This window comes from Aphelocoma coerulescens, chromosome 5 (assembly GCF_041296385.1).
Source record: "Aphelocoma coerulescens isolate FSJ_1873_10779 chromosome 5, UR_Acoe_1.0, whole genome shotgun sequence".
NCBI classification, from domain to species: domain Eukaryota; kingdom Metazoa; phylum Chordata; class Aves; order Passeriformes; family Corvidae; genus Aphelocoma; species Aphelocoma coerulescens.
In genome coordinates, this window is record NC_091019.1 from 11,016,909 (window position 1) to 11,041,260 (window position 24,352).

Below are 24,352 nucleotides of genomic sequence, written 5' to 3' on the forward strand. Positions count from 1 at the left end.
CCCAAGGTTCCCGCCCGGCGGCAAGAAAGGCCGGCGGTCCGGGCAGGGCCGAGTCGGACACGGCAGCCCGGGCAGGGCGGCCCGGGCAGGGCCGAGTCCGGAAGGGCCGAGTCGGGCAGGGCGGCCCGGGCAGAGCGGTCCGGGGAGGGCCGAGTCGGGCAGGGCGGCCCGGGCAGAGCGGTCCGGGGAGGGCCGAGTCGGGCAGGGCGGTCCGGGGAGGGCCGAGTCGGGCAGGGCGGCCCGGGCAGAGCGGCCGGAGCGCGGGGCCCGCCCGCCCGGCGGCGGGAAGCGGAAGCGGCGCGGCCTGGCGCGGTGGCGGAAGCCGCTCCGCCTTTCCGGAGCGCGGCGTGCTCGGAGCCATGAGCGTCCCGGCCTTCATCGACATCACCGAGGAGGATCAGGTCAGTGTTCCCGGGGAGCGATCGGCCCCGGGCCGGGGGGTCTGGGCCGGACCGTGTCGGGGGGCGGCAGCCGGAGCCGGACCTGCCCCGCCGTGCGCGCCGCGAGCGCTCCGTGAGCTCGTCTGGGCTGTTCCCTACAGAGACCGAGCAGGCGATAGAGAGAAAACTGAACATAATGGCTGAAAGATAACCCTGTGTTTGCCGTTCCCTCTTCAGTGTTCCACCTCCCCGGCATTCGTTTTCATCGCTCCTCAGCCCTACTTTTTATTTAGCAGAAGAAAACGGGTTCACATATGGGCATTACTTAAGCAACTCGGGTTTGCAGGATTCTCGGTACTACAGGCATGGGAACTGGGATTTCTGTCTTTGAGCTGCTGCTTTCTTGTGCCTTTGAATTTGGAGGCTGCTTGTTCCCAGTGTCATTGAAGTATGTATATCTACATACTTATATACGTATACACAATGAATATAGCATGTGTATATATACACATTGGAAATCTGCAAGAAATGCACACGCTGCTACCAGCCTTTAGCCCAGTTTTCACTTGCCGTAATGCCTAGTACAGCCCCATCAAGTAGCTGGTCTGAACCATCCTCAGTACAGCGGTTTGTCCCAGGGCATTTAGCTCTCTACTCTGCTTCCAAAATGATTTGACACTGAATGTGATGTAAATGGCAGTTCGTGTCACAGCAGCCTCCCCATCAGAGATGCTCTCTTCCAGAAGTCTCATGGTCTCAGATTGCTTCTGAAGGGTTATGGTTCTGCTGCTGAAGCCCTGAATTGTAAAGGTAATGAATAGGCCTGTTGCTGAGAGAAAGGTATTTCCTTGGTGTAGGTTTAAGTCCTAACAGTGTAAGGCAGCTCATGGCATTATAAGGCTGGGTTGAATTGGGCTTTGGGCAGCCTGGTTTAGTGGAACATTCCCTGCCCATGGCAGAGGTGTGGAACAAGATGATCTTTAAGGTTCCTTCCAACCCAAGCCATTCTGTAATTAGATTAGAAACTGGTTTTAGGTTGTGTGAAGACAAAGTTCTGCCCTCCCCTAAAGTGGCTTTGTTTATACTTTTTTTTTTTCTGGGGAAGAGGCAACTAAATGGTTTTAATGTTTTTCTGAAGTTTGCAGAGGGAGTAAAAGATAGTAAAAATTCATAAGAAAGTCACAAAAACTTACTATGCCTGCAGTGCAGTACCCAGTTGTAAGGGACACATTCACGCTGTGAAGAAGCCCAACAGCTCTATGACCTATTCACTCACTGGCAAAACAGAAGCAGGTGCAGCATCTGGCAGAACAAAAATCTGTAAGAAATTTAATTACTTTGACCGTTTTGTTCACAAAACAGCTGTTTTATTTTCTATGTATTGTCTTTCTCTTTTTTAAGGCTGCAGAACTGCGAGCTTACCTGAAATCCAAAGGAGCAGAGATCTCTGAAGAGAACGCGGAAGGCGGACTTCATGTGGACTTGGCACAGATTATTGAAGTGTGTGATGTGTGCCTGAAAGAGGATGACAAAGGTTTGCATCTCTAAGTCTTGTTGGTTTTGCTGAACTCATCACCATCAGTGCTTTCAAACAGTAAGAGTTGGCAGAACTTAGAAATGTGTAGCATGTGTTAAAACACAACCTGTGCATTGTCATAAAAATGGAAGTGCTTATTTCCATCATTTCCACGGAATATTTGCATGTACTCTGCCCCTCCTTTCTCCAAAGATCCAGCACCCTTTGAAGAAGTCAGAAGCCAAGCTAGACTGTGCTTGTAATGAGGGCGTAGAGACTTGTATGTGAAACAGGGGTTTTGTTGCTCAGGTGTAATTTTGGGGAATAAATAATATTTTCCATATGTAATGAGTTTTGTTCTTGGCCTTTGCTTGACTGGTATTTGGGCAGACTGGAAAGAAGACACAAAACCGGTGTGGTTCACTTTGGAAAAGATGGAACACCACACTTAAAACAGGAACTGGGGAGGGTTTGTAATACACCTCATTGTTCTTGAGGGTGTTTTGCCTGTGGTCTGGGTATCCCTTATGCTCCTGGTAAAATGTTTTACTGTACTTGGGCACTAGGTGTTAGTATTCTGACTGTAGAACTGTGGGCAGTTTCCTGGATGTGTAGGAAGAAGCCACTGTGTGGAACCTGGAGTTCCTCTGATTTCTCTTATGTGTAAACAGAGAGTTCAGAGCAAGTGTGTATCAAATACCACATTCTGTGTTGACCTTAGACTGGTAATTCTTTCCTTACATGGAAATGTGTTGGTGTAAGCTCACCTGAGCCAAGTCTCTGGTGCATTCTAATGAATATCCAGGTTAATATCTTGTTATTTTCTTTCTTTAAAAGTTCTTGCTCATGCCAAGTGGTAATTCATATCAAAAGTAACTTTTCTGCACGAGGTAGATGCTGATTGCTGCTTGCAGTTTCAAACAGCTGTATGGTTTTGTTTATGCAGATGTTGAGAGCGTGATGAACAGCGTTGTCTCTCTGCTTCTTATCCTGGAACCTGAAAAACAAGAAGCACTGATTGAAAACCTGTGTGAGAAGTTAGTAAAATTTCGGGAAGGAGAGCGCCCATCTCTTAGACTGCAGCTGTAAGTATTGTACAGAGCAAAGTGAGAAATGGTGGACTTTGCAAAGTAATTGTGCCTCTAAAGAGGAAGGATTATCTTATATGTCTTTAAATGAAAGTGTGGGGTGTTGCAGGAAGCCCTCTTCTACCTTTTCACTGTCATAAAATAGAAGTACCAGTATTTTTTCCTTGGGTATTAAAAAGTTAAAATGCATCGTTTTCAGCTTGTTTGCTGAAAATGAGCACAGAACCGGAAGCTGTTACAGCTCATCATGGATGTAAGGTGCTGCCAGGTGCATTGTCTGTACTAGCAAGTGTCTTAATAAAACATGCACTCCAGTAATGTTGTTTGAAAGCTCTAACTCTGTTGTTGGTTGTTGGCGGTTTAGCCTGAGCAATCTCTTCCATGGCATGGACAAGAACACTCCTGTGAGGTACACAGTGTACTGCAGCCTTCTGAAAGTGGCCTCCTCCTGTGGTGCCATCCAGTACATTCCGACTGAACTAGATCAGGTAATTAAGTGGCCCAGCAAGTTGTGGCCTTTGTATGAAACGTTGTACCTAAATGTTACTCAGAGCTGATACAGACCATCTCTTACAAATTGCCAAGAGCCTAAAGAAATTGCTGTGAAGATGATGAGAGAGATGCAACACCTCTCCTATGAGGGAAGGCTGAGAGCACTGGGGTTGTTCCGCCTGGAGAAGAGAAGGCCCCAGGGTGCCCTTATTGCAGTACTTACAGGGGGCTCGTTAAAGAGGGAGAACAACTTTTGACATGGGCAAATAGTGATAGGACGAGGGGTAATGGTTTTAAACTAAAAGGGGAGAGATTTTGATTTTAGATGTTAAGTTCTTGACTGTGAGAGGGGTGAAGCACTGAGCAGGTTGCCCAGAAAAGCTGTGGATGCCCCATCCCGGCCACTGTTCAAGGCCCAGTAGGATGGGGCTCTGAGCAATTTAATCTAGTGGGTGGCATCCCTGCCCATGGCAGGGGGCTTGAAACTAGATGACCTTTAAGGTTCTTTGCAACCCAAACTACTCTATGATTCTAAATAAGAAATGCAGAATACAGGTTTTGTCTTTTAAAGGCCTGTCTGCAGAATCTAAGTGAAGTTGCTGTCTGTTTTTCATTTCTGATGGTGATCATATATAGATGAGTGTTTGATTCCTGTGGTGGAAATCAAAGTGAGAAGCTTTGATCAAGAGTGAGGAGTCAAGTTCTTGTCTCTTGCTCTGGAATCAGAATATATGAGAATCACTCATCCTTAGTTAGGAAGTAACATGGAGAGCACAGACTTTTGGCTTCTCATGGAAAAACTTCAGGTACTGCATGGAGAGCCTGCAAGTCAAAGGACCTAAAAGATATTTTTAGCTATTTCTAATCCTTTTCTGCTTGGGAGAAAATGAGGAGTATTTGTAGTGTGATTTTAGTCTTTTCCTGAATGCTTCTTTTTCACTTAGGTCCGAAAATGGATTTCCGACTGGAATCTGGCCACAGAGAAAAAGCACACTCTCCTGAGACTGCTCTATGATGTCCTAGTAGACTGCAAGAAAAGGTATAAAAGACAAGTCATACATACTAGATAACTCTGTGTTTTGATGTACTATAGGTGATCTGTAGGGAAGATATTTCTCACAAGACTTGTAAAATCAATCTGTACCAATAATTCAATCCAAATATACTTGTGGGGTTTTTCTTTTTATATTTTTAAGCATTCCTGTATTAAACCAGTGTTCCCAAGAATATTAAAGTTAGTGGTGAATTAGCTGCAAACCACAGACTCCCAAAATAACACACTATTTCTTTCCATAAATACTCATCCTAGAGCATTGTAGCATTATGCCAAGTTTATTATTGCACTTCGGACATTTTAGTGCATGGTAGTGCTATCTCTTACTTAATGATGTGGGAAGGCTTATCAATCACAGTTAACAGAATCAGTCTTTTTATGTAAACATTACTTTCAGGACAGAGCTTTCCACTAGTCATGGAAATTAATGTCCACAGAATACCTGCTTGGCCATTTTGAATTATTATCCTGGATCATAAGAAGCATCTTTGATCTAACAAACTTGGCAGACCACTGTCTTCTGGCATGTAGGGTAATCCTGTGTGTATGGTGCCTGTAAATTAATGCAGGTCTTAACTGAGAGCTGTCATCAGTTTATCTTGCAGATGTGATACAGTGGATTGAGTGCCCTGGCCAGGACTAGAGAGGTGGGCTGCTATCCAGTGGTTCAGAGTGTAGTTCCACAACAGCTCAAACCCACCTAAACTGCCCCTGTAGTTTGGAAGGGGGATGTGGGGGGTGTGTGCTGCTTGCTCCTGCCCTTCCACTCTGTTTTCTGAGTTACTTTTCCAAGATTTTTTTGATTTTTGTGGTGAGGCAGCATCAGGACCCCTCCACTGATGACTCACAGTGGTACCAGAACTGCACTTGCGTTTTCCGTGTTGTGTAACCTTGTACTGCTGCAGGAGTGTTCTGTCCTGTATCCTCTGTTCCTGCCTGTCCCCTCCAGCTGCCAGTCCCTGAGTGTGTTTGTGCTCGTGTGGGCATCTGTGTGACTGCACAGGGGGTTGGACTGGGGACATGACCTTGCTGGGGGTTTAAAAAGGCAAGTGTGAAGCTGTCACAAGTGGAGAAGAGTTCCTTCTGTCAGGACAGTTGGCTTATTCTGCCCTGCTGGAATTGTAGCCTGGAAATGCTGCCTCAGCACAGCAGGATTGTTTTTGACTAACCTCAATTTAAGGATGAATAATCCTCATGGAATAGTTACTCTGTGAGCTATAGTACTGGGAATTCCTGTTTGTGACACTCAAATGCTTTTGCATCAATAGTTCTGTATGGCAGATTCCAAATGGTCAAAATAAATTCAAAAATGTTAATCACAGATCTTTTCCATGGCTTAGTGCTTACCTTGTTTCAGAAATATTACACTGATAACATTCCTGCTCTTTTAAACACTTCCCATCCTGTTGATTTATTGTGAGGTTTTAACTAGTTTCATTCCCTAACTTAATAGCCAGCTATTTTTAGCTAGCCTTGCTATCAAATCAGTGGATTAAACTTCTAGTTTTTGTTTCCACTGCTACCAGTAACCTTGCTACTAAATGTTTTTTGCTTGCTAACCATAGGTGATATTTTTAAGATAGCCAATAAAACCTTCCACAAACCCTGTCAGAAATGACTCCTGCACTCAGTGTCCTTACCATGGGTTGCAGCAAAGCTGTGCACTGAGTGGAGCAGTGTTTCAGAGCACTTGCACTTCCCTCCAGAAAAGAAAACAAGAAGTGACCCTGGCACCTTTGACCTGGTTCACTCTCCTGGATCAGTGGGCAGTGTTTGGAATAGTATGGGAAACTCACAGCAGCATTCCAGCTGTAGCACTCAGGAATGTTGCTCTATCTAGCAGTATGGGAAGATAAGTGGGAACTGAAAAATAAGTGATAAAAATCATACCTCAGTTACCATTGTTGATTTATAATCAAGGGAAAAGAACTACCTTGTTGAAGACAATTTAATTCTTTTATTTGCTTGATTTATGTTTTAACTTTGCTCAGTGTGGCATAAGAGATTGGTTTTCCATAGCTAACAGACTTTCTTGCAGTGGGTATGTTGGTAGATTGGTAGCTCCTAAAAAGTAGATGATGCAGAGGTTGTGTGGTTGCCCCTTTTCCTATGGTGATAAGTGCAAGTTTGTTTTATCAAACCTTTTCTAGCCACCTTGATGCAGTTTAAAGCTGGTCTCTGCTGGCAGGATTCAGCAGCTTTAGCCCTGCCCAAGTTAAATTCAAACAGGTCTGGCAGGTCTGGTTATTAATACTTGTAGCAAAAAGCTCAGCATGTCAGGCACCTGCGGAGTAATTGTTTCATTTAATTTTAGCTCCATTTAATATCATGTAATGTAGAGGGACTCGATTCCAACATGTCACTTAAGTCTCTGAATGCTCTGTTGTGGTTTTTTCCTTCCTTTTATCTACCATCACTCTTAAGCTCTCACTGGCTTTTTGTCAAGTTATGCATCTAGACTGGCAGGTGGAGCCAAGAGCACTTGTTCAGGCTGTTTTGCTAGAAAAAATGTTCACATTTGCACCTTAGGTGAGACACATTTAACAATGAACTGTGGTAAAATAGTGATCTGTATGACTGCTTCAAACATCTTAATTTACAGTAGTAATCTAACACTAAATAGAATGTAAGACTAAAGGCCTGCCATATTTGCTGAGGTTCACAAGAATTCAGCACAGAAAGTTTGGGAGTAGTTGTCTTGTAACATTCTGTTTCCTAGAAATACAAGTGACAAATTCCACTCCTTCCCCACTTAAAAATAAAAAAAAAGTGGGGAATTGAAAATACTATTTGAAATTAGTTAAGTGATGGTTTTCAATTTTTGCTCCTAAGGGAAAGATTAGGACAGGAAAAGTACCAGAAAACTGTAACACAGCTCTGAAGTGTACAAGAACAACTGAAAAGCTTTTATTAAATAAGGAGTTGTGTATTCTTAGGTTGAATAGCACATGAGCTGAGCCTATTTGATTGAATATATATATATATAGTGCCAGTCCTGTATTAAACTGGTCCTTTGTCTCCTAGAACATCTAGTGTTGGTAAGATTTCACCAGTGCTACAATCATAGTCAGTCATAGACTGATTTACATGCAAATGCTTCTCTCATATATAAAGCTGCCTAAATTAATTTTTTTTCACTGATACAGAACTGCCAGTTCATTTATGTCAATATTGGTTACCAGTGCAAAACATAACCTGACCTCTTCAATGCTGGAGTTTTAAAACAAATATTTCATTAAAGCTTATATCCCTGAATATGCTTCTGGAATGTTTTGGGATCTACAGAAAATGCCCCTGCCTGGGGACAAACTGTCTTCTTTCAATGTACATCCAGATTATATATGATATTGGCTGTTGCCCATGATATCCTAACTTTGTGCTGCACATCTCTCAGGTCTGGTGAATTCTCCGAGAACAAACTTCCCCCTATAGAGTGGCTGTCAAACAGTGGTATGGTGAAATTTCAAATAAGTGCCCATATAAAGACAGTGTTATTGTACTACAAAACCCATTCAGACCTGTGCTGCTGTATGGGTTAAACCTCTGTCACAGCACAGAACATACTGGGTATGTTGTGTTGGTTTGTTTTTCCCTGTGCAGTTTATGCCATTGGCCTAAGTCATTAACGCAAATTGAAACTTCATTCTTGCAGTGTTTTGTTTTAAGGAAAGTTGTGTGTGCTTTTAGACCACATGGGATAATTTGTTGCAAATTTTGCAAAAAGCATCAGTGGTTGCTGGCCTTGGTGGTGGTAAAACTGTTTGATGAAAATAAAATCTGTTAAAATGACACAGTAACGATCTCTGAGCTGGTTTGCAGTGGTATTGGTGGTGTTTACAAAATTATCTGGGTAGACAAGGCTGTAGGTTTGCTCAGTTGCTGAGGAGGAGTTGTTTTTCTAAAAGCTGTCTGTCGGAGCAGCGCTGGAAGCTTCACAGCAGCCTCAACCAGTCTCATTGCTGGCTGCGTAATTTCATCAATAAAATGAGCAGCTCTCACTCTGAATACTTGAAGAAAGAATCTGTGAAAGAAGAGAGCAGCTTTTATACAGTCATTTTCCTGATCATAAATATTCTTTAAGAGATGCCATTTTACATTTGAAATAAACTTTGCAGCGCTACTTATTGCACAATGATTAAATCCAGATGTGCATAAGAGGAGCATTCTAGTGAACCATATAAAGCTGTTCCTAGCTCAGAAAGCTTTTTCCATAACCAGCAGGTAATTTATCAGTTTAAGAGAATGAAATGAAGGGTGAAGATAAACATTTTGTAGAACAAGAATTGAAAGAATACATCCAGTTCATTTGTTCTCTCCACTAGAATTAAAATGGATCATCTACATCTTTTTCAAGTGTAATTTAATTTGACCTATAACATCATAATGGAATTATTTAAATATTTGAGTGTCTTGTTTGAACTATTTTTTCAGCAGTCCTGAGGTAATTTCATTTTTTTTCTATAGTGACACTGCAGCAAAAGTAATGGTGGAGCTACTGGGAAGTTACACAGAGGACAATGCTTCCCAGGCTCGAGTTGATGCTCACAGGTAATACTAACTTCCCAGTTTCCTTAAAAGTAACTTTTCCTCAATTGTCAAATATTTTGATCATCTTATTATTAAGAGTATTGAATGGCCTGACAGGCCAAGGGCCCTGCCACGGCCTCTTCTGTAGCACTGCTGACTCAATCAAGAGTTTGTGTCTGCAGTCTGCAGCAGGTCTGGTTGTTTGTAGGCACAGCCAGGTTTATTCCAGTGTGCAAGTGCACAGGAGTGTTCCTGGTCACTGCTGAGAGAGATCAGCCTTGGGTAAGGACTTCCTTTACATCAGCTGTGCACTCAAAATCTGTACTGGAATCCTTTATTTCAGATTTTTTTACTTTTTGCCTGTTTTATTATCTAACCTTCAGCATTCTTTTCAAATAGCACTTTCTCTTGAAAAGACATTGTTGCTGTCTTCTCTATGAGCAAGTACAAAGAATGTGAACTGCACAGAATTAAGCTTACCTGTTGGACAAGCTGGGACTAAATTGATTTGTAACAGTGCATTTTCCCCACTGGCCAAAATGAGTAAATGCCTGTATTTTGATGTTCTAACTATCATGATTTTTCTTAGGAATTAGTTATTTAAGTTCTGCCAGATGTGCACTATCAGTAGTTCTCAAGGGAGTTATTTATACTTAACCATGGAGGAAAATCAGGATGACTCCTTTGGAAAATTAGTGTGTGTGCAGAAGTGGAAACTGCACTGGCTACCCTACAGCAACCTGCAGCCTGTTCCCTCTGAGAGAACTCGTGTGCCCAGGGCTGTGTCTGTGCAGAACTCCCATTCTCCTGGTGTCCTTGTGTGGCAGAGCAAGCCAAGGCATCTGATGTGCTGCTGAGAAAAGCTTTCATCTGGAGTTCCTGTTTCTAGTCTGGAGCTGCAACTGATAAATCCTGGGCCTTGCACCGTTTGGTGTTGGGGTTTTCTCTGTTTTGTGTCACATATTCAAGTATAATTAAATCTTCCAAAACAATTCTATGACATTTTAGGAGGACAGTAAAAATGCCTCTAGGAATGAAGGCTGTGCTGGAAAGAAATGCATAGATGGAAACTGTAGGGTGATCTGTGGTTTTACCACATGGCACATTTCATTTGGGATACGGGACAAATTACTTAATGCTTTCTGTTCCTTGGTTTTTCCATCTGTAAAATGAAGATTAAAATTGGAATGTGACATGTGTTACCTTTAATAATAATTGAAAACCTTTGTGTATTTCTAGGAACAGCAAATTGAGTTGCCCTTAGTCATAAAGATGTGTATTGCTTTGAAAGTAAGCATTTTCCTTTTCTTGTTAGATGTATTGTACGAGCATTGAAGGATCCAAATACCTTTCTCTTTGATCATCTTCTTGCCTTAAAACCAGTCAAATTTTTGGAAGGAGAACTTATTCATGATGTAAGTAACTTTGTTTTTAGTGAGATGGTTTGATAGCAGTAGACTGCTTTGTTTTAATGTGTCTTTTGAAATCCATTAGAATAGTTATCTGTGTCAGTAATCCTGAGCTGCAATGGGCTATTCCTTTTTATAGTCTTTAAAATTAAAATTGCATGTGAAATGTTTCCCTTTCAAAGTTCCAGAAACTCAGTTACAAGTCCCATCCTCACATGAGTTCTGTAGCAAATCTTAAGTCTGGGAAAAGGAAGTAAGTTCAGCACAGACAGCCCACAGCTATTGACAGAATTTCAGCTCTTAACATTCTGTTCAATACCCATCGTTTCTATCTATATCTGTCCAGCCTGCAAGATAATATTTTAACTGTTCTCATACTTGTTTTCCATCTTCTAGCTTTTGACAATTTTTGTAAGTGCTAAACTAGCATCCTATGTCAAGTTTTATCAGAACAACAAAGACTTCATTGACTCCCTGGGTAAGTTTTCAGATCATTGCATTTCTGACTATTTACGTAGTTTAAGGTACAGAAGCCACAGAGTTCTTGAGTCCGAGTCCATGTATTAAAGCAAGGAAATTTTGTGACAGATGAGAGTTTGTAGACAATAACCCCTGCTAGATGGTGAGTGGGCCATCTGACTGTGGTTTGTTCTTTGAAAACAAGCTGGTTTATGGCTTTGGGAGAGAACTATGGTTTTACCTGCTGGTTTTTTGTCTTAGAACTTCCCCCCTGAAAGGTTTAACACATTTGTACTCTAGGCTAGGCCAGAGATCATAACTGCATTGAGTAAACCACTGGCTTGTATAAATCTCCTGTTTTTTTATGATGAATAACTCTGTAGCAGTTAATACTTCTGAGCAGTAAGATAAGGCATGTAATAGTGTGTGTGTGTATGTGTGTGTGTGTGTGTGTGTGTCTGCGTGTGCTGATGCATTAGACCCAGCAAGCCACAGTCTGTCCCAGTTAATTTGTTTCATCACATGAAGCAATGTGATGGAATGTTAATGTCAGCACCCTCTTTATTTACACACTGTGGAAAAAAGGAGTAGTAATTAACACTTTGACACTCCCCCGTTGATGTGTAATTGACTGTTTCAAAGGAGCACTGGTTCATAAGCTATTGCATGCATTAAAATTACGTTTTTTATATTCCAGCTTTTTAGGACAGGGGTCAGTGACAATGCAGAAATTGCTCAATGATGCAGATTTTTTTATTACTGCATTAAGGTTTTGACATATTGGTAATGAATAAATGTTTCCATAAAAATATGATTTTTTTTTTTTTAATAACTTTGATTTTGAAATGACACTTAAACACTGCATTGGATGCATTTGAGGAAAGCCATAGTTTTGCTAAAACAGAGTTTAGTGCAGCCTTTTAACACATGCATTATTTTGTTTAATGGAGTGTGATACAATTCTTAGAATGATTGCCCTCAGAGCTTTAGAACTGTGGTACTTTGGGTATTGAAATGATGGAAATACCAATGGGATTTTTTGGTGGATAAAATTAGCAGCAAGTTTTTGGTAGCTTGTAAATGTGTATATAGGATAAGTGTATCTTTAGTCACATGTATCTGAACATTAGTTATGCAGACATCTTACGCTTTTCTTTCTCAGGGGAAAGTGGGTTTCGAGTTTATCTTTTAGGTATTTGTCCACAGAAGTATTTGCTGAAATTGCTGTTACACCAACATTTGAATAAATTTATAGAAAATTAATTATACATATATGTAGCAGTAATTGTATTATACTCAATTGTTGTGATTTTTTTTGCCTTGTCTCCCAGTATCTGTGCTTCCCTCCATGAATTAATTCAGTGTGTGAGCTTTCAATATATCTAAGATTCATATAATCTTAGTAAAATCCTTAAATACCAGTGTAACTGTTTTGAAAGACAGTCTTAACTTCCACTTATGCTGATTTCTCACCTGCTTTATGGTGTGCTCAGAAACTTGGTGTGTCTTTGAGCAGTGGACAAACAGAGATTTGGAGGCAGCACAGATGGAAAAGCTGGTAGCTGAATGGTTCAGCCTTGGCTTTGAAAAACAAGGGCAGTTTGGTCTAGACAACAATGCAATTATTAGATGAGGCATTCAAAAATGATCTGTTCCCAAAAGCAATGAGATTTTTAACCATGCTTTAGAGATTTTTTTAAAATAACTTGCTAAGATACCTTTGTTTTAAAGGCTATTAATAATAGGATTTCAGTGGCAGTAGAGCATGGGCTGTCGGGGTAGCCTTTCCTGGACCAGGACCAGTTAGAACTGGCCCAGGAAAGCTGTGCAGTGAAGGCTCCTACAGGTGGCATCAGTTTGTTACAATTTGTTGTTTTATTAATGCTGACAATTTAGGCCAGCAGTAGCATTATCTGTGTCAACTGCATCGCCCTAACATGGCCACAGTTAATTTGGTATTATCAGCAGTCTTTTTTGCAAAGTTAATCAGCACCTCATTTGCATTTGTTAATTAGGGTTAATGTGTGCTAATTGATTTTTTGATGCTTGTAGAGTTCCATTAAACCCAGTTAGGTATAGTTGCTGGTGCTCCTCATTCGTATGAATTATGGTGATCACATTTTTGTTGAATCGGTGCCAAATAGGAAACCTGCATCATAATTACAGCTAATTAACACAACATGATGTCCTGCACTAATGTGCTTCCCTGCTAGTGTATGGGTGTTATAAATTCCAAACTTACATATTTACTGAAGCAATGGGAATGTTTATAATGTCATTGTAGAACAAAATGATTGATACTCATTTTTAAGGAACTTCACTGGATCTTAGTTGGTACCTCATAGACCTTGGGATTAAAAAATGCCTTGTTTCATCTCAGTGGCTTAACTTGGTTGACCTAGACGTTTTTCCAGAAAAATGGTCTCTGATTTAGACATGCAAGGTCTTGGCACAGTTCCTTGTGTTGCCATTCATGCAGTCATGTAAAAGATGTAACCTGACCTCGGTATTGGTTCTGCTGGTTTCGAACAACACTTTTCTTGGCCACACTGGCTGCTTACATGGGACTTAAGATGCCTTTTTCACTGTGGACAAACAAATTCAGTACCAAAATGCTTTCTTCTGGCACCACAGTGTTATGTTCTGGAACCAAACTGTGAGAGGTTTGTTTTCCAGAAGCTACAGGAGAATGAATGGGGAGGCTGTAAGAAGGTTTTTTGGCATAACCAGCTGGGGATTTTCCATTTTGTTGCATTGCTGTTCTTCCAGGTGATGCAACTGAAAAATTCACTTGTACTCTCACCACCTAAAATTCTGTTCAGGTGATGTTTTTACTGCTCCAAAAAGAAAACTTTTCTAGATAATACATTTTTACTAAAAACAACTGAGTCTTGATGAATTCACAATGAAACTTGCTATTCTAACAAAAGACAAGGCAGATGCAGGATTTGATATTTTACCTCAGAAAAACTGTTGATAAGGAGAAGTAGAATATATTTTAATGTGAAATAAATTTGAAATTAGTGGAAGCATATCTAGTAAAAATAACATGAAAAGCAAATAATTTGTATGAATTATAATTAAATCATTAATTAAACTATCAACACTTTTACTCAGGCTTGTTGCATGAACACAACATGGCAAAGATGAGGCTCCTTACTTTCATGGGAATGGCTGTAGAGAATAAAGAAATCTCATTTGACACGATGCAGCAGGAGCTGCAGATCGGGGCTGATGATGTAGAAGCGTTTGTCATTGACGGTAAGAACTGTGGTACCACTCTGCACACAGTGCTCATGAACAAGAACTGTACAGTCTTCTAAGCTAATGCTGAATATTAGAACAGTATTAATTTTAACTTCTGTGCTTTTTACAAGATAAAGCTGCACAACATCATGCTTAAAGACAGGCCCAACTGTTGTGTTTTAACCAGTGTTTTTCTTCTCAGTGACAGGAACTATATCTCATGTAATTCTTTACAGAACTAATAAATTGTTTGCAGGTTTAATTTGTTATCTGGTTTTGTCTGCTGTCATTAAAACAGGATGTGTTTGTAGGGGAGAGAAGTTCATAAAAACTGTACAGGATGTTACTTCAATAGGTTGGCACCAAACAATAGGATTCGTGCATGACCTTCATCTTGTTACATCATTTTGCTTTTCTGCCTATTAGGCCATTAAAACCAACAGCAAAAGAGATTAAGTGAACTGCTTATTGTTCTTATGTTTGTATTGATCTAATTTTGAACTGTTTTTATGCAGTTTAATACCTTTGCACGATCATGAAAATGTTGCTCAAAACAGCATTGGTTTTTTGCAGCTGTAAAAACAAAGATGGTGTACTGCAAAATAGATCAGACACAGAGGAAAGTCGTTGTCAGGTAAGACAATTCTTCATAGCCTTTTGCAGAACTTAGTGTGTTCTAATTATTTCACTTATATTTGTAGAATATTTTAACTAGAAGCAAGGTATTGTTCCTATCAGTTGCTGGTAGTTAAATAGTTGCTATTTATCATAATTTTATTAAAGCTCACACTGAATGTGATTAGCTTATTTAATGAAAGAGTCCTACTTTCCAGGACATTTCATTTAATGACCTACTAGTGACAAGAATACTAATCACTGTTGTTGCTTTAAATATTTGGGAAGGCTGCAGAACTCTCTTAACTGGTAAAGTGCAGCCATTTCTAGAGAGAAAATCAGAATTTCCCTGTTTGCTCATGAGAGGAAAGCAATGCTATAGAAGAATAATTAGGTGAGTGTGACATCTCTAGTAATCTTCTTCCAATTTTGTTTTACTTCTCCAGTCACAGCACACATCGGACTTTTGGAAAGCAGCAGTGGCAGCAATTGTATGACACTCTAAACACCTGGAAACAAAATTTGAATCAAGTGAAAAACAGTCTCCTCAGTCTTTCAGACACCTAAGAATTTTTTTTTGACCTAGTAATATTGCTGTAGGTGAATTTTATTCAAAACTTTGACAGTTTGTGAATGTTTCCAAAAAATGTATGCAATTGGTTTAAAGAAGGTAAATATTCTAAATTGCCCAACAAAAAAAAAAAAAAAAAAGAGGCAATAAAACTAACATGGGAAAATGTCTTCTGTTGATTTTCTTACATAATCAGCAACAAGAAACTGGCAATATTGGTTATGCTTCTTTTGTTCATTTTACAGTATGAGGACCTTTCTTTACAAGATGTGTGGGGAGGAAGGGAGGGAGGTCAGAAAAATGATAGTGCAAGTATTTGTAAAGTAAGAGAAAACTTCCTTTAGACCCAAGGGAGGAGAAATGTGACCCAATTGGAGTGAAGCTTTATGAAGCCAGATCTGCTGCCTTATCTCTGTAGTCATACCTGATACTTCAGTGTTGAAAGAGACCTTACTGATACAGAAACTACAACAGATATATTTAAATAATTTGGCAGTAAAGGTAAGCAGGAGATTTTTCTGTTCTTCTGCCACTTAGAACTGCTGGAAGTAAGTGTAAATGTTTGCAGAAACCATTGTATTCTGAAACAGTTGGAGGTGATTTTGCCTGAAAAGTGAGTGAGCAGTCTGTAACAGAAAATTAATTGAACTGTTTTCAGCCAAAACTTCAGAGGAGCAGGAGAAGGGTAGAGTCAAGTAATCATTTAATTTTACTGAGCGTATAGAAAAACATTAACTTATGAACTTTTTAACTTTGGCAAAGTTTGAATTTGATTGAAGAACCAGAACTAACATTAGGAGTAGGAATTGTATACATTTTTGCACACAAGAAATGTTAACGTATTAAATGTGAAACTACACATATAATATACCATATTCTGTAGGAACACCTCTACCAATCTGGTTTGGGTAAGTGGTCTATGCCTAAAAGAATGCTTATCTCCTGGCACTCATCTTCACTGGCCCTCTTCATATTTTCTTTTTCTTGCTGAATGAAGTCTGTCCAAATTCAGTAATTTTTCAATTTCTCCTATTTGGTTTTGTATAATGGAGTTACGAAGAGAGCAGCTGTCCTCATCTTTGAGTGCTTTTTCACTTCTTGCTGGAGTGATAGTCATGTGAGAAGACTTCTGCTTGTTCTGTAGAGCAGCAAATCCTTCTTTAACCTGCCAGAATACAAATGTTAGCAGTTGAAAACCCAGTGAAATTCACGTACCAAGGTTTAAATTGTTGGATTTTGCTGAGCATTAAGCAAGCAAGGAAACGTTAACAGGAAAATAAATCAATTGGGAAAAGTATGTTTAATTTGAAGTGCTTGCTTCATATTTAATTTAGAAAACTTGATAATGACAATGACAACACTTTTATAAACCAAACCTTAACGTAAGACTTGGTACAAGAGCGTGATTTAAAAAACACAAGCTTTCATTAGAATGCAGATTAGCAAAATAAATAGCTTAATTAAAGAGTTTAATGTTGCAATTGACATTTCTATTGCTATGCAAGCATTCGATTAACAAAACCCAAAATCATGAGGTTTATAGTGTTAACTCCCTCTCCACTTCACTGTTTAGATTAGAAAGCAAACATCACTAATGCAAGGTCTGTAATAGGTTGGCTTTTTTATGTTAAAGATCTTTTTGTTCCTTTAATAGTTTTAATTACTCTTTGATACATTACTGTTAGGTACTTCCTATCTATCCAAATCAAAGACAGATGGCAACACAGTAGGGAAACAGATTTTTTGCCTGATGAGCAAAAACCTTGCATTTGAATGATGAGTTCTGCACTTGTAATCTGTGGTTGTGTGGCTCCTGTGGGGCCAGCACACAGCACCAGCCACCTGCCTGAGCAAGGTGCAGCACAGAGCCAGTGCTGCAGGGGATCTGCAAGGTGACCTCTCAGACTGCTTCTGTGCTAGGGGACTTGTCTTGCAAAGATCACAAGATGAGGCCTTCCCCCTCTGCTCAGTCATTTTTTTAATATTAGGCAACTGTGCCCCACCCAACTGTAAGCCACTATGTCTTTATCAGGCCTACCTTTATTTTAGCACATTAATTTTGTGCTAAAACTTACCTTCCCTAGTGCACAAGCATTTCTTAAAGTTTGAAATATGAACAATAAAATGTGAGCAAATTGTTCCATTATTGCATTTGTAACAATGTTACTGCCATGCAGCTGAAGGTACTGATACTTAGGAGCAGTAATGACTGGCAGCTCACTTTCAATGAGGGAGTAACTTCTCCATTTGAGCAGTAGAAGTTTCAACCTGTTAATTCTTTCAGGCTTTTTCCCAAGGCCTCAGCAAAAAAGAGATCATGCTTCACAGCGAGCCAGTCAAAATCTCTATGGAATAGCATGTGGGGCTGAACCTGTCCTGTACTAAAAATTGCATGTTTAAACTGAGCTGAGGGTGCTTATTCATCCTTTGGTACTCAGGCATGGACACACTAATGTTTAAAACAGTTGTTAATATTTTTACTAGAATTACAAGTGTACCTGTAGCATTTGTTTATAATTTTTATCCCTTTTTAGAGTACTGTACTGTAGTTGAATGAGATTACCCAAATTGCAGAAGGCTTAAGTCTGCTCTAGTTACAATCATACATGTTAGTCAAAGCAAACCAAGCAGCAAAAAAGACTGTCGAGCCCATTTTTAATCTCCCAACAGCTTGTTTATATTGGTCATAAAAATGCCAAACTTGAGAACAGAAGGTATTAGAATGACACCAACACAGAAAGGAGGGAGTGCTCTGCATTATTGCAGGCTGAGATTTTGTAGATTAAGTATTTGAAAAATCTAAGTAAGGTGAAACCAGCAAGGCACTGTTCTTGTCCATCTCTGCTTTTTCTTAGCTAGCACATCAGGAGCTTTAGCTTGGAGGTGACAAAAGCAGACATAACCACAACCAGATAGTGAAATCCAGCTTTGCTTTAGCTGTAGGTTACACAGCTCAGCTCCTGGCTCCACCTCTGAGAAAAAGCAAGAGACACACAGTAAATACCACCACTGTGTTTGGTGACAAATCCACCTCAGTGTCATTCCCAAGTAGAGTCAGGTTAGGAAAGTCAAGTAATTTAAAGTATCAGTCCTGTGAAGTTCAGGGAATGGGGATGCTGGTGGCATCAAGAGCTGATTATCAGCTCAACTTTGTCACTTGAAACCACTGTATAGCTCACCCAGAGACAGCCCTAACTACCTGAGAAATACCTCTAGAACTTCTTCTAAAAAGGAAAGGTCAGCTGCAGCTGTAAATTACTGTATCACTTTTGAATGATACATTTAGCATTGGGTCAAATTCTAATAGAGCAGTTAGAGCTGTTCAAGCTCCCAAGTCTAACACAGATGTGAAAATGCAGCCATTGCTTAGTGCCATCCTGAATCAAGTTGTCTTGCAGGGAAACAACACGTTTCTATTCTCTGTTTTTGTATGTTTGTGTAAGGTTACCCTACAAAATAATAAGATTACTGTAAATAGGGCATCACAACTACAGTGTTAAGATAAATGGATAGGCTCTAAATCATAGATGTGCTGAATTTTTATTCTTTCATGGATTCTTTTAAATGGCATGGTCCTATCAAGTAATAAAGGAAACAATGTTTTTATACTTTCACATACTACTATTTTCCTTTTTTTTTTAAACTCCTACTTTTACTGTAGGTGATGATTTTTATTAGGGTACACAATGGACTACCCTCTTCCTCCCCTCCCAAGCAGACTGGTTAGCATCTGTTTGATTCATATGCTGTGACTTTTTCCTGCTGCTTTCTATCAACCTTAATTGTGAAAAATGGTGTCTTGTTGCCCTTTTGATATTATTTCGGAGATTGACTCAGCCTTAAAGTATCCAGATGGGTACAGTTGTACAAATATCTGTGGAATTAGCTCACTGAGGTCTGGTCTGCAATATTTTTAATTGACTTACATGTTCTGTGGGAAAAGAAGAATCATAAAAAGCCTTTGCTATAGCATTCCATTCTTCACTAGGGTCTCCCTGGGGGTCTCGGTGGATACTAGAAGTATTCAAAGTGTTGGCAGCTCTGTTCAGACTGCTAGAACCTGATGGACAAAAAGGAAATGGTAACAACTGCAATTTAGTCTCCAGGCACTAATTGTGAAATAACTAAACTGGTTTACCTCTGATCTTAAAAAATGAAATATTTTTGGTTTAAATCACTGGATCGTTGTTACAAGCTTTTGCCATTCATTTTTTTCTTTCACATGTTTCATCTATTTTTTCTCTAAAGATGAGGAATGTTTCTACTTGATTAAAAATGTTTTCTCTCATTTTCACATATTAAGTTAATGATAGAAAAGTGACTTATAGGAAGGGTATGTATTCTAAATATTCTAAATGAATGTATTTTTTCAAACACTATTACTTTAAACTCACCTTCTGGTAATGATAATCAGTAATTAATGCCATTATAACATGATATTCCAGGATGACTTGTAATAAAAGAAGACATTAAGACAAAGCTTTTCAGACAATCAAAATACATTTTAAATATGGAGTCTTTTTGTTAATGGCTGTATCTCATGTTTCAGGTGGTCAGGCAGTAGCCATCTACTAAAGGTAGGAAAGGCACTCCTTGCAAGATGAAAATACAAGCATGCTTTCACAATTACTCACAGTGCAAACAGGAGCTGTTTTGTCACTACACAGATGCCTATGGATCACTGCATCAATGGTAAAATCTTGTTTTGCTATGAAAATACATTTTACCTCACGGTTATGTAACAGTTATTTCAGAATACTGACATTTTCTCTTGGGAGGAAGAGGAAAATGGTTTTGTGTTTGTTTTCTTTTTTAAGCATCTGCCAGGAAGATTTTTCCCGTTCCCAATTCATTTGTTCATGTAGTGACGTCTGCTCTCTGGGAACCAGAGTATAAATAGTAAATTGCATTGTGGTTAGGCAGTAGAAGGAATTCCCTCAGATAGTTTTACTAAACTCTTTCACCACTTCTCTTCCCCTCTAGGTCTTCCATATGTCTAAATGGTTTGTGCTGCAGTCAGTCAAAAAAAATTTAAAATGTAGGTACAGTGTCCACATGGATTCCACTGCAGGTTTGCCATTTGGGAAAAGATCTGCAAACAAAACACAAACCTCAAGCACAATAAACACTGGAAGCTGCAGTGCTGTGTACCACAGTGACTTGGAGGTGCCCTGACTGTGAGGTTCTTTACTCTCCCAAAAAGGTGCAGGATTCAGAGAAGGCAGCAGGCGCAAGGAGGGACCTTTCTAAATTAGGCAGAATGAGGCACATCTGGGACACAGACCAAGACCCTCACCATGATGCTTAGCTGGAATTCAAGAGGTCTGGTCACTAGGCAACTCAGCTGAGGGACTAGAGTTAGTTCCCTACCAACTCCTTTGGATGAACCTCTCAGAATCACTTGGAGTTCCAATACTTTGCATACAGAAAGATTTCTGACAAGAGAAGGTGGAGGAACACACAGGGAAGAAATTCAGATAGCACTGTCTGTTCTTACAGAAAAGATAACATGCAAAACATCATGTAACTATGCATTCATTTTATTGAAACAGATACCAAAATTCACATTATTAAAAGAAATAATGTGCCATCTGAGACCAGGATTCTGCTACCTTGCTACCACTACTACTGTTTTAGGGACAAAGACATTTCTGAAACTGAACTTCAAAAAACAGTGCATCTAAACACAAATATCCATAGGCAGGAGACCAAGTAGAAACCAAATCACCTATAGAGCTAAATTCATAATAACAGAACAATGCAAAGAAACCAGACTGTTGGGTTTTGCTGTCTGCCACTGGCTGCAAAACTAACTCTGCTCTTGGTATGTTCAAGGGTCAAAGGTGTAAACACTGCACCAACAAAAACTCATATAGACACCAACGCCCTGTCCTGTGGATGCTGCTCTTTGGAAAACATCTAAGCACCCAGGGCTCCAGTTTTGGGGTAATCTACCAGCTAATTTTATTGCAAAACAAATCTAAAATACAACTTTTCCACATGTCAGTAATGATTTAGAAGCCCATGGAATAAAGTTCATATTTACTATCTTGCATATGCAAAATATTGCTCAACAAATAACCAAATGTCAATAGTAGGAGATTAAACAGCTCCTTGAGCAATTAAAGCTCCGTGTTTCCGAAGTTGAAAGAATATAAAGTCCTTTCACACATTCAACACATTCAGATGGTTTTAAGTGTACATCTAAAGTACAGATGTAAAATAAAAAGCAAATTTCTGTAAGCCCCATTCAAAGAAGCATCAGCTGATTCAAAATCTACCCTAATTTGGATGCAAAATGAGAACACTGAATAATTTCCAAAAGCTGCTCAGTGCTTTTCAGATCCATGCAGAGCCCTGATAGAATATCCTCTACATTAGGGTTAGAAATGCCTATCAAAATTCACTTTGTCATCGCACTACTGTTAGTTCACGAAGGAAAATATAAGAAAAAATATTTAATCAATTAATTGCTAACAAAAGGTGTTCAGTTGCATTTATAATATAAACAGAGCAATCTCACCTTTTTGCAATGTAACTAAAATGTCAGGTTTACATTTTTCTACACTAAGAAATTTCACATTTTGGTAATTTTTCTAAGCACTACACGGTTCAGAACATTCATGCTTATGTTTTCTTACCTTGTTCTGTTTCTCCACTGTCCACATTTTCACTGAGATTTTGACTCTGTGTGTTTGAAATGTTTGTGTTTTCCACTAAGCATGGTATTTTCTCTTTTGAACGGGAAGGTTCCTTGGAAGCTGAAGCCCATGTAGCTTGACCTCTCGTTTGATTTACTCTTGAACAAGAACTGAGAGCTAAAAAATTCAAGTACAGTGGAGTTTTATCAGCTTTTTTATCTGAGGTTGAAAGATCAAAGGATGAACTTACGCTTATGTTTACTAAATTTCCAGATGTTCTCATGGGTAAAGAGCATGGTTCTTTCAGGTGACCCTCAGCAAACTTCCTTCCTGGAACTGTAGTATTCAGTGAGTCTTTTTTCTCTTTTAACAATGTGTTCTTTGTTGAAGTATTAATCTCTGGGGAATGTCCAGTTTTGATGGAGTGTATCTGAGTATCATCGTTAACATTTTTACATGGAATTAGTTTATCTATACTTGCTCTATCTGTTGGGGATTTTTTATGAGCACTTTCAAGACCATCATCCTTTACTGGAGATTTGGCTTCAGCACTTGAAGTCCATGTATTTGAAGTATTCCCTGTTTGTTTAGCACTGTCTTTTTCAGGTTGCTTGCTGTGCATGTCATCCACATTTATTCCTCTCTCAGTTTTGTGGGGGCATAAACTAAAAGTACCTAAAAGAGACTTTTTCTTTCTGTGTTCTTTTGCAGTAGCATCATCACCACTTGCTTCATCACAACAAACAGTTGGTGGATTTTGAGCATCAGTTACCAGAATACCAGTACTGTTCATGTTTCTGGCATTGTCATCATTTCTGCCTTCAGCATCTACGTGTGTCTGTTCCAGAGGAAGTTTATCTCTATGTAAACCACTCAGATTTAAGTGTTTTTCTGTTTTATGTAATCCACTGCCTACATAATTGTCACTATTCAGCAAGCTACATTTTTGGTATTCTGCTTGAGAATTCTCTTTAGTATAAGGTAGGATGCCAGAACTTAACTCCTTAGTTGGGTGGCTGTCTGTACTTCTCTCATGCAGAGCACTCTTCTCAGTGAAAAGAACAGCTTCAGACTCAGGTTTGGGTGCTTCAGGTGTAAGGACACTTTTGTCGTGTTGTCTGGTGTCTGAGTTTGCATCTGCCTTGGCAAAAGTTGATTCATCTGTACTATTGCTCAGTTCTTCCTTGCTAGTGTTGGTCTCCTGACTTCCATTTTTCCTGTCAGCACCTACAGTCTCTGTGCTGCCTAAAAAGGCCTTTCTTGTCTGTGTGTGGCATGCTGCCAAAGGCTCAGTGCTGTCCTGTGGTTTTTGATCTAATTTTGCATTGTTTTCATCTAGTAACATTCTGTGTGTTGCTCCTGGATCTTCTGCCTCTCTGCATCCAGTGACATGCATTTCCAAGGTGTGTCCTTGGGTAATTAAATCAGTATCTGTGCAGAGGGTATTCCTGGGAGAAGCCTCCCTTTGCTTTACTTCGTAAGGGCTAGCAACATTAATTTCATCCTTAAAACTGTTTTCAAGAACTTGTAAATCTGTAGAGTGAGTGTATTCTCTAATTAGTGACTGATAAGCCAGAGGTTACATAATGCTTTTTTTTTAGTTTATAATTTCCAAAGAGATGGACTCAAGATTGGTATCTATACTGGTATCCTGTATTACACACACAAGCCTGTCAAAAAGCTACTGAAGGTAAATATTGCACTATGGTAACTTGCAAAATATTTATAAACTGAGAGAGCAGAAAATATATTAACATTCTGTAGATTTTAGATATGACCATTTAATTCAGGATTTAAGCCCTCTCTTGTCATATACTATATCTGCAAACATTTATCCTTTCTTCAACAATACTACTTATCTCTATTATCCATGGAATGATATTACTTTGTTCTGTCTTTAATTCCTCAATGCTTGAAGACTGGTCCCTTGTGGTTTTTACTTCAGTTTCTTCTTCATTTCCACAACTACCATATTTTCTTATTACAGACTGCATAAACTCATTTTCTTTCTTAATAGCCTGTATTTCACTGTCTTTTGAGTGTTCTTGACCACTCTAGCATAAGAAGGAACAAAAGATTATACGTATTTTAATAATTTACTATAGTCACTGATTAGGTAAAAAGTTCAGGACTCAGATTTAAAATTAATTTTACAGTTCTGATGAAAAACAAAGACCATTCACCTGAAGTATAAAAAGTTAACATAAACAGAGGAACAGAAAAAAGCAGGCTAATACCCTAGAAGAGTAGGAAAGAAATCAGGTCCTGCTATATTACAGTCCGCAATGTTACACAGATGACACAATTCCTCAGTGGAAGGAATTTGTGTTGTACATTGGTGACTGGATCACTCC

General features: G+C 39.3%; 2 protein-coding genes and 1 long non-coding RNA gene across 3 annotated transcripts in view; 2 read left to right on the forward strand and 1 right to left on the reverse strand.

Moving 5' to 3' along the window:
* The first annotated feature begins 295 nt into the window (after positions 1 to 295).
* Positions 296 to 15,526, forward strand: EIF3M (eukaryotic translation initiation factor 3 subunit M). Its single transcript, XM_069016517.1, has 11 exons — positions 296 to 401; positions 1,782 to 1,914; positions 2,843 to 2,981; positions 3,349 to 3,472; positions 4,421 to 4,515; positions 8,995 to 9,078; positions 10,373 to 10,472; positions 10,863 to 10,944; positions 14,043 to 14,186; positions 14,745 to 14,805; positions 15,233 to 15,526. Exons 1-11 carry the CDS (start codon positions 360 to 362, stop codon positions 15,351 to 15,353), a joined length of 1,125 nt encoding a protein of 374 aa, XP_068872618.1. The 5' UTR covers positions 296 to 359; the 3' UTR covers positions 15,354 to 15,526.
* Positions 15,527 to 15,611: 85 nt separating this feature from the next.
* CCDC73 (coiled-coil domain containing 73) overlaps positions 15,612 to 24,352 on the reverse strand; it is a 58,305-nt gene continuing 49,564 nt past the window's right edge. The window contains exons 17-20 of the mRNA XM_069016518.1: positions 23,884 to 24,052; positions 21,999 to 23,531; positions 19,284 to 19,417; positions 15,612 to 16,522 (exon numbers count right to left, since the gene is read on the reverse strand). Coding sequence (XP_068872619.1) covers positions 16,313 to 16,522; positions 19,284 to 19,417; positions 21,999 to 23,531; positions 23,884 to 24,052 — 2,046 coding nt within the window. The 3' untranslated portion in view covers positions 15,612 to 16,312. The remainder of the gene's footprint in view (positions 16,523 to 19,283; positions 19,418 to 21,998; positions 23,532 to 23,883; positions 24,053 to 24,352) is intronic.
* LOC138111193 (uncharacterized) lies at positions 19,369 to 22,799 on the forward strand. The gene is made up of 3 exons (XR_011151269.1): positions 19,369 to 20,049; positions 22,272 to 22,346; positions 22,710 to 22,799. It is a non-coding gene; the product is annotated as an uncharacterized lncRNA (long non-coding RNA).

Coding starts and splice junctions, on each gene's coding strand:
- EIF3M (XM_069016517.1), top strand. CDS start 360: ATGAGCGTCCCGGCCTTCATCGACATCACCGAGGAGGATCAG. Junction 4,516..8,994: donor CTAGTAGACTGCAAGAAAAG/GTATAAAAGACA, acceptor TTTTTTCTATAG/TGACACTGCAGCAAAAGTAA. Junction 14,187..14,744: donor AGAAGCGTTTGTCATTGACG/GTAAGAACTGTG, acceptor GGTTTTTTGCAG/CTGTAAAAACAAAGATGGTG.